The 13,573-nt window shown below is 43.9% G+C and overlaps 1 protein-coding gene across 5 annotated transcripts in view; it reads left to right on the top strand.

The window, feature by feature from the left end:
* Positions 1 to 13,573, top strand: part of LOC106609079 (C-Jun-amino-terminal kinase-interacting protein 4) — a 61,220-nt gene that overhangs the window by 26,553 nt on the left and 21,094 nt on the right. For all 5 annotated transcript variants that reach the window (XR_006771000.1, XM_014207478.2, XM_045723687.1 and 2 more), the window contains one exon: positions 10,531 to 10,675. Coding sequence is in view for 4 of the 5 variants with exons in the window: in XM_014207478.2 (XP_014062953.1) it covers positions 10,531 to 10,675 (145 nt within the window). In the remaining variant the exon portion in view is untranslated. The remainder of the gene's footprint in view (positions 1 to 10,530; positions 10,676 to 13,573) is intronic.

The following is a 13,573-nucleotide window of genomic DNA, read 5'->3' as shown; positions in this document are numbered from 1 at the left end:
GATACTCAGACACACTCATCCATTCTAACATTGCATATTATTTACGTTAATGTATAATTTATTTATACAGTTGATCCCATTTGATAAATAAAACATCTCCTTTACAAGAGGGACCTGTCACAGCTGTATGCTATTTTTGGTTTTAGGATATTTCTGTGAGAGTTGAAAAAATATAGTTGATTTTTAGTTAAGCTTCTCTCCAGTTTATGTCCAATGGCAGGCAGTGAGGCCTGTCTTTGTCTCTCCAAAGTGGTGTGTCGATTGTCTATGGGCTGCTATTAAGTACAGCTTGCTCTTTTTAACATGGAAGCCATTGTTTCTGCCTACGGTACTTTACTGTTAGCTCCTCATTGATGTGGGTGGGTTAATATTGAGCTCCACTTCCATTGATGTTTAAAGTAGGCTTGGGCGGTGTACCGTTTACTGGAGTATTTAGAAATTGCCACGGGAGGGTTTTTCAATACCTTTTGGAACTCTTTCAAATCAAATGTTATTTGTCACATGTGCCGAATACAATAGGTACCTTACAGTGAAATGCTTACTTACAAGCCCTTAACCAACAATGCAGTTCAATAAATGGAGTTAAGAAAATATGTTCTAGATAAACTAAACCAAAAAAAAAATGGAATAAAAAGTAACGCAACAAAATAACGAGGCCATATAGGGGGTTCCGGTAGTCTAAGTAATTTGTACATATAGGTAGTGGTAAAGTGACTATGTATAGATAACAAACAGTGTGTGTGTGTGTGTGTGTCAATGTAAATAGTCTGGGTGGCCATTTGATTAATTGTTTTGCAGTCTTACAGCTTGGGGGTAGAAGCTGTTAAGGAGCGTTTTGGACCTAGACTTGACGCTCCGGTACCGCTTGCCGTGCGGTAGCAGAGAGAACAGTCTCTAAGACTTGGGTGACTGGAGTCTTTGCCCTAGTATATAGGTCCTGGATGGCAGGAAGCTTGGCCCCAGTGATGTACTGGGCCATAAGCAATACCCTCTGTGGTGCCTTAGTCGGATGCCGAGCATTTGCCATACCAGGCGGTGATGCAACTGGTCAGGATGCTCTCAATGGTGCAGCTGTTGAACTTTTTTAGGATCTAGGGACCCATGCCAAATCTTTTCAGTCTCCTGAGGGGGAAAAGGTTTTGTCGTGCCCTCTTCGTGACTGGCTTGGTGTGTTTGGACCATGATAGTTTGTTGGTGAGATGAACACCAAGAAACTTGAAGCTCTAGACCCGCTCCACTACAGCCCCGTTGATGTGAATGGGGGCGTGTTATGCCCTCCTTTTCCATCCTCTTCCACGATCAGCTCTTTTGTCTTGCTCACATTGAGGGAGAGGTTGTTGTCCTGCCACCACACTGCCAGGTCTCTGACCTCCTCCCTATAGGCTACCTCATCGTTGTCGGTGATCAGGCCTACCACTTTTGTCGTCAGCAAACTTAATGATGGTGTTGGAGTCGTGCTTAGCCACACAGTCTTGGGTGAACAGGGAGGATAGGAGGGGACTAATCAGGCACACCTGAGGGGCCCCAGTGTTGAGGATCAGGGTCCTTAGCTTAGTGATGAGTTTTGTGAGCACTGTGGTGTTTGAATGCTGAGCTGTAGTCAATGAACAGCATTCTCACATAGGTGTTCCTTTTTGTCCAGGTGGGAGAGGGCAGCGTGGAGTGCGATTGAGATTGCGTCATCTGTGGATCTGATGGTATGCGAATTAGGGTTTCTGGGATGATGGTGTTGATGTGAGCCATGACCAGCCCTTCAAAGCACTTAATGGCTACCGACGTGAGTGCTACGGGGCGGTATTCATTTAGGCAGGTTCCCTATGCTTTCTTGGGCACAGGGAATATGGTGGTCTGCTTGAAACATGTCGATATTACAGATTTGGTCAGGGAGAGGTTGAAAATGTCAACGAGACACTTGCCAGTTGGTCCAGACATGCTCTGAGTACATCTCCTGGTAATCCGTCTGGCCCTCCAGCCTTGTGCGGCAGCAGGTAGCCTAGTGGTTAGAGCATTGTTCTAGTAACCGGAAGGTTGCAAGATCAAATCCCCGAGCTGACAAGGTACAAATCTGTCGGTCTGCCACTGAACAAGGCAGTTAACCTACTGTTCCTAGGCCGTCATTGAAAATAAGAATTAGTTAGTTAAATAAAGGTTAAAGGTAAAATAAAAAAATTAGATACATTTTTTTAACCTGTTTTAAAGGTCTTGCTCACATCGGCTAGGGAGAGCGTGATCACCCAGTCGTCCGGAACAGCTGGTGCTCTCATGCATGCTTCAGTGTTGCTTGCCTTGAATCGAGCGTAAAAGGCATTTAGCCTTTCTGGTAGGCTCACGTCACTGGGCAGCTTGCGGCTGGGTGTCCCTTTGTAGTCCGTAATAGTTTGCAAGTCCTGCCACATCCAACGAGCGTCGGAGCCAGTGTAGTATGATTCAATCTTAGTCCTGTATTGAAGCTTTGCTTGTTTGATGGTTCGTCTGAGGGCATAGCGGGATTTCCTAATAGCGTCCGGATTAGTGTCCCCCTCCTTGAAAGCGGCAGCTCTAGCCTTTAGCTCGGTGCGGATGTTGCATGTAATCCATGGCTTCTGGTTGGGATATGCACGTGTGGGGACGACGTCGTAGATGCACTTATTGATGAAGCCGGTGACTGAGGTGGTATCCTCCTCAATGCCATTAGATGAATCCCGGAACATATTCCAGTCTGTGCTAGCAAAACTGTCCTGTAGCGTAGCATCTGCGTCATCTGACCACTTCCATATTAAGCGAGTCACTGGTACTTCCTTCTTTATTTTTAGCTTGTAAGCAGGAATCAGGAGTATATAATTATGGTCAGATTTGCCAATTGGTGTGGGAGGGAGTGCTTTGTATGCGTCTGTGTGTGGAGTAAAGGTGGTCTAGAGTTTATTTTCCTCTGGTTGCACATGTGACATGCTGGTAGAAATTAGAGGTTGACCGATTAATCGGCATGGCCGATTAGTTAGGGCCGATTTCAAGTTTTCATAACAATCGGTAATCGCCATTTTTGGACGCCGAATTTTGCCGATTACATTGCAATCCACGATGAGACTGCATGGCAGGCTGACCACCTGTTACGCGAGTGCAGCATCAAAAGGACCTGGTGGCTGCAAGGAGCCAAGGTAAATTGCTAGCTAGCATTAAACTTATCTTATTAAAAACATTCAGTCTTAACATAATCACTAGTTAACTACACATTGTTGATGATATTATTAGTTTAACTAGCTTGTCCTGCGTTGCATATAATCAATGCGGTGCCTGTTCATTTATCATGGAATCACAGCCTACTTCAACTTCTCCAAACGGGTGATAATTTAACAAAAGCGCATTTGCGAAAAAAGCACTATCGTTGCACCAATGTACCTAACCATAAACATCAATGCCTTTCTTAAAATCAATACACAAGTATATTTTTTTAAACCTGCATATTTAGTTAAAAGAAATTCATGTTAGCAGGCAATATTAACTAGGGAAATTGTATCACTTCTCTTGCATTCAGTGCAAGCAGAGTCAGGGTATATGCAGCAGTTTGGGCCGCCTGGCTCGTTGGGAACTGTCTGAAGACCATTTCTTCCTAACAAAGACCATAATTAATTTGCCAGAATTTTACAGAATTACAACATAACATTGAAGGTTGTGCAATGTAACAGCAATATTTAGACTTAGGGTTGCCACCCGTTCAATAAAATACGGAACGGTTCCATATTTCACTGAAAGAATAAACTTTTTGATTACGAAATGATAGTTTCCGGATTTGACCATATTAATGACCTAAGGCTCGTATTTCTGTGTTTATATTATAATTATGTCTATGATTTGATAGAGCAGTCTGACTGAGCAGTCTGACTGAGCGGTGGAAGGCAGCAGCAGGCTCGTAACCATTAAATCAAACGGCGCTTTCCTGCGTTTGCCAGCAGCTCTTAGCAATGCTTGAAGCACAGCGCTGTTTATGACTTGAAGCCTATCAACTTCCGAGATTAGGCTGGCAATACATAGTGCCTATAAGAACATCCAATAGTCAAAGGTGTATATAAAATACAATAATAGTTGACGCGTCATAATGCCTATAATAATAACAACCTAAAACTTAACTGGGATTTTTTTATTTCACCTTTATTTAACCAGGTAGGCAAGTTGAGAACAAGTTCTCATTTACAATTGCGACCTGGCCAAGATAAAGCAAAGCAGTTCGACACATACAACTACACAGAGTTACACATGGAGTAAAACAAACATACAGTAGAAAAATAAGTCTATATATGTACAATGTGAGCAAATGAGGTGAAATAAGGGAATTAAAGGCAAAAAAGTCCATGGTGGCAAAGGAAATACAATATAGCAAGTAAAACACTGGAATGGCAGATTTGTAGTGGAAGAAAGTGCAAAGTAGAAATAGAAATAATGGGGTGCAAAGGAGCAAAATAAATAAATACAGTAGGGGAAGACGTAGTTGTTTGGGCTAAATTATAGATGGGCTATGTGCAGTGATCTGTGAGCTGCTCTGACAGCTGGTGCTTAAAGCTAGTGAGGGAGATAAGTGTTTCCAGTTTCAGAGATTTTTGTAGTTCGTTCCAGTCATTGGCAGCAGAGAACTGGAAGGAGAGACGGCCAAAGGAGGTATTGGCTTTGGGGGTGACCAGAGAGATATACCTGCTGGAGCGCGTGCTACAGGTGGGTGCTGCCCAGTATGGGTAGGCTACAGTATTGCTGTGCAATAGGAGCTCAACATAGTAGCCTACTTAATCTCAGAGTGAGCGGAGATAAGGGGGGACTTTACCTAGCAAGGTCTTGTAAATGACCTGGAGCCAGTGGGTTTGGCGACGAGTATGAAGCGAGGGCCAGCCAACGACAGCATACAGGTCGCAGTGGTGGGTAGTATATGGGGCTTTGGTGACAAAACGGATGGCACTGTGAAAGACTGCATCCCGTTTATTGAGTAGGGTATTGGAGGCTATTTTGTAAATGACGTAGCCGAAGTCGAGGATCGGTAGGATGGTCAGTTTTACGAGGGTATGTTTGGCAGCATGAGTGAAGGATGCTTTGTTTTGCGAAATAGGAAGCCAATTCTAGATTTAACTTTGGATTGGAGATGTTTGATGTGAGTCTGGAAGGAGAGTTTACAGTCTAACCAGACACCTAGAATATGTGGACAACTACAAATACCTAAGTCAGAACCGTCCAGAGTAGTGATGCTGGACGGGCGGGCAGGTGCAGGCAGTGATCGGTTGAAGAGCATGCATTTAGTTTTACTTGTATTTAAGAGCAGTTGGAGGCCACGGAAGGAGAGTTGTATGGCATTGAAGCTCGTCTGGAGGGTTGTTAACAGTGTCCAAAGAAGGGCCAGAAGTATACAGAATGGTGTCGTCTGTGTAGAGGTGGATCAGAGAATCACCAGCAGCAAGAGCGACATCATTGATGTATACAGAGAAACGAGTTGGCCCAAGAATTGAACCCTGTGGCACCCCCATAGAGACTACCAGAGGCCCGGACAACAGGCCATCCGATTTGACACATTGAACTCTATCAGAGAAGTAGTTGGTGAACCAGGCGAGGCAATCATTTGAGAAACCAAAGCTATTGAGTCTGCCGATGAGGATGTGGTGATTGACAAAGTCGAAAGCCTTGGCCAGGTCAATGAATACGGCAGCACAGTATTGTTTCTTATCGATGGCGGTTACAATATCGTTTTGGACCTTGAGCGTGGCTGAGGTGCACCCATGACCAGCTCTGAAACCAGATTGCATAGCGGAGAAGGTGCTGTGGGATTCGAAATGGTCGGTAATTTGTTTGTTGACTTGGCTTTCGAAGACCTTAGAAAGGCAGGGTAGGATAGATATAGGTCTGTAGCAGTTTGGGTCAAGAGTGTCCCCTCCTTTGAAGAGGGGGATGACAGCAGCAGCTTTCCAATCTTTTGGAATCTCAGACGACACGAAAGAGGTTGAACAGGCTAGTAATAGGTGTTGCAACAATTTCGGCAGATTATTTTAGAAAGAAAGGGTCCAGATTGTCTAGCCCGGCTGATTTGTAGGGGTCCAGATCTTGCAGCTCTTTCAGAACATCAGCTGACTGGATTTGGGAGAAGGAGAAATGGGTAAGGCTTGGGCGAGTAGCTGTGGGGGGGTGCAGTGCTGTTGACCGCGGTAGGGGTAGCCAGGTGGAAAGCATGGCCAGCCGTAGAAAAATGCTTCTTGAAATTCTCAATTATAGTGGATTTATCGGAGGTGACAGAGTTTCCTATCCTCAGTGCAGTGGGCAGCTGGGAGGAGGTGTTCTTATTCTCCATGGACTTTACAGTGTCTCAGAACTTTTTTGAGTTTGTGTTGCAGGAAGCTAATTTCTGCTTGAAAAAGCTAGCCTTGGCTTTTCTGCCTGTGTATATTGGTTTTTAACTTCCCTGAAAAGTTGCATATCACGGGGGCGGTTTGATGCTAATGCAGAACGCCACAGGATGTTTTTGTGTTGGTTAAGGGCAGTCGGGTCTGGAGAGAACCAAGGGCTATATCTGTTCTTGGTTCTACATTTCTTGAATGGGGCATGCTTATTTAAGATGGTGAGAAAGGCATTTAAAAAAATAACCAGGCATCCTCTACTGACGGGATGAGTTCAATATCCTTCCAGGATACCCGGGCCAGGTCGATTAGAAAGGCTTGCTCGCTGAAACGTTTCAGGGAGCGTTTGACAGTGATGAGTGGAGGTCGTTTGACCCCTGACCCATTACGGATGCAGGCAATGAGGCAGTGATCGCTGAGATCTTGGTTGAGAACAGCAGAGGTGTATTTAGAGGGCAAGTTGGTTAGGATGATATCTATGAGGGTGCCCTTGTTTACGGCTTTGGGGTGGTACCTGGTAGGTTCATTGATAATTTGTGTGAGATTGAGGGCATCAAGCTTAGATTGTAGGATGGCTGGGGTGTTAAGCATGTCCCAGTTTAGGTCACCTAGCAGCACGAGCTCTGAAGATAGATGGGGGGGCAATCAGTTCACATATGGTGTCCAGAGCACAGCTGGGGGTAGAGGGTGGTCTATAGCAGGCGGCAACGGTGAGAGACTTGTTTTTAGAGAGATGGATTTTTAAAAGTAGAAGTTCAAATTGTTTGGGTACAGACCTGGGTAGTAGGACAGAACTCTGCAGGCTATCTCTGCAGTAGATTGCAACACCGCCCCCTTTGGCCCGTTCTATCTTGTCTGAAAATGTTGTAGTTAGGGATGAAGATTTCAGAGTTTTTGGTGGTGTTCCTAAGCCAGGATTCAGACACGGCTAGGACATCCGGGTTGGCAGAATGTGCTAAAGCAGTGAATAAAACAAACTTAGGGAGAAGGCTTCTAATGTTAACATGCATGAAACCAAGGCTATTACGGTTACAGAAGTCATCAAAAGAGAGCGCCTGGGGAATAGGAGTAGAGCTAGGCACTGCAGGGCCTGGATTCACCTCTACATCACCGGAGGAGTAGGATAAGGGTACGGCTAAAAGCTATGAGAATTGGTCGTCTATGACGTCCAGAATAGAGAGTTAAAGGAGCAGGTTTCTGGGGGCGATAAAATAGCTTCAAGGTATAATGTACAGACAAAGGTATGGTAGGATTTGAATACAGTGGAGGTAAACCTTGGCATTGAGTGATGATGAGAGAGATATTGGAATATGGAAGACTCATGTTAAATGGAACCACCAGCTTTCATATGTTCTGAGCAAGGAACTTAAACGTTAGCTTTTTTACATGGCACATATTGCACTTGTACTTTCTTCTCCTACACTGCGTTGTTGCATTATTTAAACCAAATTGAACATGTTTCATTATTTATTTGAGACTACATTTATTTTATTTATGTATTATATTAAGTTAAAATAAGTGTTCATTGTTTATTCGGTGTTGTTGTAGTTGTCATTATTACAAATACATACAGTGAGGGGGAAAAAAGTATTTGATCCCCTGCTGATTTTGTACGTTTGCCCACTGACAAAGAAATGAGCAGTCTATAATTTTAATGGTAGGTTTATTTGAAAAGTGAGAGACAGAATAACAACAAAAAATCCAGAAAAACGCATGTCAAAAATGTTATAAATTGATTTGCAGTTTAATGAGGGAAATAAGTATTTGACCCCCTCTCAATCAGAAAGATTTCTGGCTCCCAGGTGTCTTTTATATAGGTAACGAGCTGAGATTAGGAGCACACTCTTAAAGGGAGTGCTCCTAATCTCAGTTTGTTACCTGTATAAAAGACACCTGTCCACAGAAGCAATCAATCAGATTCCAAACTCTCACCATGGCCAAGACCAAAGAGCTCTCCAAGGATGTCAGGGACAAGATTGTAGACCTACACAAGGCTGGAATGGGCTACAAGACCATCGCCAAGCAGCTTGGTGAGAAGGTGACAACAGTTGGTGCGATTATTCGCAAATGGAAGAAACACAAAAGAACTGTCAATCTCCCTCGGTTTGGGGCTCCATGCAAGATCTCACCTTGTGGAGTTGCAATGATCATGAGAAAGGTGAGGAATCAGCCCAGAACTACACGGGAGGATCTTGTCAATGATTTCAAGGCAGCTGGGACCATATTCACCAAGAAAACAATTGGTAACACACTGCGCCGTGAAGGACTGAAATCCTGCAGCGCCCGCAAGGTCCCCCTGCTCAAGAAAGCACATATACATGCCCGTCTGAAGTTTGCCAATGAACATTGAATGATTCAGAGGACAACTGGGTGAAAGTGTTGTGGTCAGATGAGACCAAAATGGAGCTCTTTGGCATCAACTCAACTCGCCGTGTTTGGAGGAGGAGGAATGATGCCTATGACCCCAAGAACACCATCCCCACCGTCAAACATGGAGGTGGAAACATTATGCTTTGGGGATGTTTTTCTGCTAAGGGGACAGGACGATAAACGTTCACAAAAAGCAGAACAATTATTTTAAGAATTATAGATACAGAACTCCTCTATGCACTCGATATGTCCGATTTTAAAATAGCTTTTTGGTGAAAGCACATTTTGCAATATTCTAAGTACATAGCCCAGCCATCACGGGCTAGCTATTTAGACACCTGGCCAGTTTAGCCTTCACCAAAATCAGATTTACTATTATAAAAGTTTGATTACCTTTTGTTGTCTTCGTCAGAATGCACTCCCAGGACTGCTACTTCAATAACAAATGTTGGTTTGGTCCCAAATAATCCATCGTTATATCCGAATAGCGCCGTTTTTGTTCGTGCGTTCCAGAAACTATCCGAAATGGTAAATCAGGGTCGCACGCATGGCGCAATTCGTGACAAAAAAATTCTAAATATTCCATTACCGTACTTCGAAGCATGTCAACCGCTGTTTAAAATCAATTTTTATGCAATTTATCTCGTAAAAAAGCTATAATATTCCGACTGGGAATCTCCTTTTCGGCAAACAGAGGAAAAATCACAAAGACGGGGGCGGCCAGGGCACGCGCCTAAGCCCACAGTCCCTTGATCGGCCACTTGAGAAAGGCGATAATGTGTTTCAGCCTGGGGCTGGGATGACGACATTCTGTTTTTTTCCCGGGCTCTGAGAGCCTATGGAAGACATAGGAAGTGTCACGTTAGAGCAGAGATCCTTTGTAAAAGATAGAGATGGCAAAGAAGTTCAAGAAATGGTCAGACAGGCCACTTCCTGTAAAGGAATCTCTCAGGTTTTGACCTGCCATTTGAGTTCTGTTATACTCACAGACACCATTCAAACAGTTTTAGAAACTTTGGAGTGTTTTCTATCCAAAGCCAATAATTATATGCATATTTTAGTTACTGGGCAGGAGTAGTAACCAGATTAAAGCGGGTACGTTTTTTATCCAGCCGTGAAAATACTGCCCCCTAGCCATAACAGATTAAGGTCCTGGAGTGGCCTAGCCAGTCTCCAGACCTTAATCCCATAGAAAATCTGTGGAGGGAGCTGAAGGTTCGAGTTGCCAAACGTCAGCCTCGAAACCTTAATGACTTGGAGAAGATCTGCAAAGATGAGTGGGACAAAATCCCTCCTGAGATGTGTGCAAACCTGGTGGCCAACTACAAGAAACGTCTGACCTCTGTGATTGCCATCATGTTTTGCAGAGGGGTCAAATACTTATTTCCCTCATTAAAATGCAATTCAATTTATAACAATTTTGACATGCGTTTTTTTTCTGGATTTTTTTGTTATTCTGTCTCTCACTGTTCAAATAAACCTAACATTAAAATTATAGGCTGATCGTTTCTTTGTCAGTGGGCAAATGTACAAAATCAGCAGGGGATCAAATACTTTTTTCCCTCACTGTATATATATAAAAATCGGCAGATTAATCGGTATCGGGTTTTTGTGGGTCCTCCAATAATCGGAATCGGCATGGAAAAATCATAATCGGTCAACCTCTAGTAGAAATGAGATGAAAACGGATTTAAGTTCATAGCTCAATGACTCACACAAAGTGCAAATAAGGGAAAAAAATGACCCTATGGAGATGTGACCAACAATCCATCTCTTCTCCCCGTCTTTATTCCTCCCCCTCTTCTTTCTCTGAATCCAGGAAGGAACGTCCCATCTCCATGGGGTTATTCCAGTTACCAGGAAGTGATTTGACCCCTGACCCGCAGAGGGAAACTGTGGAAACGCCGTCTGAATCCTGGAGATATAACGACCTGAGCCACCCTCACTCCAACACCAGCCTTAAGGTAACAATCTACTTCCCACCTGTCAATCGCTTTTCTCAGATGCCAACATTGTTCTAACATGCAGCCACTGTTTTGGACAGACTTTTCACAAATTCACTGTGTGAGTACAAAGTGTACTCGGTGGTTTAATTCTGCAATCTAAGATGAATGACCGTACCCTCAGACCTGACCATCCCCCATGCCTGCTCTCCTCTTAGTATTTCCCAGAACTCTGAGGGGTGACGTAAGGCAGGGGTAATTTGGCCCAGAGTAGATACTCTGTGTCTTTGTGGAAACATACGCTTTCAACCCGTCACTCTGCCGAAGGATGGGAAGGCTTATTGAAAAGGAAGCTTGATTCAGTGCGTCTGCAGTACCAAAGCACAATTGAGAGGGAGACTTGAATCAGTGTGCCTGGAATGCCTAAGCAGGGGGGTGGGGTAAGAGTGTGTCTGTGTGTGGCTGAGGGCCCATGGAGAGAGAGGAAGTGGTACCATTTGGGGCCAGGAGCAGGGGAAGAGTAGAACAGAGGAGAGAGGGAGAGAACAGGGGTAGAGGGGAACAGAGGAGCGAGAGAAGAGGGGAAGAGTCTAACAGAGAAACAGGACAGAGTGTCTGAGCAGACGGAAGGACTGCTTTCTGCCGGGGCCACGCTAGAACCTCCCCACTGTTGCCCATAGAAACCACGCTGTGAGAAAAGTTCTATCATGAATACTCATTCATGATGGGCTGATTTGAAGTATTCATTTGTTGTGATATTTTTCTACACGGGGGGCAAATGGAATGATTCAGGTACCAGGAAGAGGGGTCTTTCATGTCAGAAGTTGCAAGACAACATTTGACGTAAGATATAGGACTGGCACTTAAGTTTCATCTACTTATGTTGAAGCTCAGTCCTGGCTGCTGCTAAATCATATTTTCTACAAAATCCTCCTCCCTTCTCTCTATCAAACCTTTGCTTTCTTTATCCCTGATCCCACTAAACTGTCTCTTTCTCACTTTAGATGCCTCTGGCACAATAGAGGTGTCACTGTGGATCTCTCACGCTGAGTTTTTAGCACACACACACAGCCTTTTCATCAGGCTCCCACACTTCAGACTCACAGGGATGCCTTTGTGTGACACCTCCGATTCGACATTTCCAAAAGATTTACAGTTTTTGGTTACACTCCTCCCCCCTCTCCCACTCTCTCTTTCTCCCTCTCCCCCGCCGATTCGATCTGTCTCAAGTTTGCACACAAACCAGTGTTTCCCATAGGATTTGTTTTCAGTACTTCAACCACTCCACAAATGTATTGTTAACAAACCTTAGTTTTGGCAGGTCGGTAAGGACATTTACTTTGTGCATGACACAAGTCATTTTTCCAGCAATTGTTTACAAACAGGTTATTTCACTTATAATTCACTGTATCACAATTCCAGTGGGTCAGACGTTTACATACACTAAGTTGACTGTGCCTTTAAACAGCTTTGGAAATTCCAGATAATGATGTCATGTCTTTAGAAGCTTCTGATAGGCTAATTGACTTCATTTGAGTCAATTGGAGGTGTACCTGTGGATGTATTTCAAGGCCTACCTTCAAACGCAGTGCGTCTTTGCTTGACATCATGGGAAAAATCAAAAATCAACCAAGACCTAAGAAAAAAAATGGTGGACCTCCACAAGTCTGGTTCATCCTTGTGAGCAATTTCCAAAGGCCTGAAGGTACCACGTCCATGTGTACAAACAATAGTACGCAAGTATAAACACCATGGGACCACGCAGCCGTCATACCGCTCAGGAAGGGAGACGCATTCTGTCTCCTAGTGATGAACGTACTTAGGTGCAAGAATGTGCAAATCAATCCCAGAACAACAGCACAGAACCTTGTGAAGATGCTGGAGGAAACGGGTACAAAAGTATCTCTATCCACAGTAAAACGAGTCCTATATTGACATAACCTGAAAGGCCGCTCAGCAAGGAAGAAGCCACTGCTCAAAAACCACCATAAAAAAGCCAGACTACGGTTTGCAACTGCAACTATTCCATGCGAGAAATTGCCAAGATGCTGGCCTTCTAGGCATAGTTTCTCTGTCTCTTTCTCTGTCTGTGTTCTTTTGCCCATCTTAATCTTTTCTTTTTATTGGCCAGCCTGAGATATGGCTTTTTCTTTGCAACTCTGCCTAGAAGGCCAGCATCCTGGAGTCGCCTCTTCACTGTTGATGTTGAGACTGGTGTTTTGCGGGTACTGTTTAATGAAGCTGCCAGTTCCCACTCTTTCTGTTCTGGTTAGAACCAGTTTGCGCTGTTCTGTGAAGGGAGTAGTACACAGCGTTGTACGAGATCTTCAGTTGAGGACTTGAGGCATCCGTTTCTCAAACTGGCAATAGCCTTCATTTCTCAGAACAAGAATAGACTGACGAGTTGTTGAAGAAAGTTATTTGTTTCTGGCCATTTTGAGCCTGTAATCGAACCCACAAATGCTAATGCTCCAGATACTCAACTAGTCTAAAGAAGGCCAGTTTTATTGCTTCTTTAACAGCACAACCGTTTTCAGCTGTGCTAACATAATTGCAAAATGTTTTTTTAATGATCAGTTAGACTTTAAACATGATCAACTTGGATTAGCTAACACAACGTGCCATTGGAACACAGAAGTGATGGTTGCTGATAATGGGCCTTTACGCCTACAGTGACTGGCAAAAATATTCACCCCTCTTGGCATTTTTCCTATTTTGTTGCCTTACAACCTGAAATTAAAATTATTTTTTGGCGGGCATGTATCATGTGATTTACACCAATATGCCTACCACTTTGAAGATGCAAAATATTTTTTGTGAAACAAACAAGAAATAAGACAAAAACTGAACTTGAGCGTGCATAACTATTCACCCCCACCCCCAAAGTCAATACTTTGTAGAGCCACCTTCCGCAGCAAT

Source organism: Salmo salar, chromosome ssa01 (genome assembly GCF_905237065.1).
Source record: "Salmo salar chromosome ssa01, Ssal_v3.1, whole genome shotgun sequence".
Classification (NCBI taxonomy): Eukaryota; Metazoa; Chordata; class Actinopteri; order Salmoniformes; family Salmonidae; genus Salmo; species Salmo salar.
The sequence above is the reverse complement of the archived record's forward strand: the minus strand, read 5'-3'. Positions and strand labels throughout refer to the sequence as shown.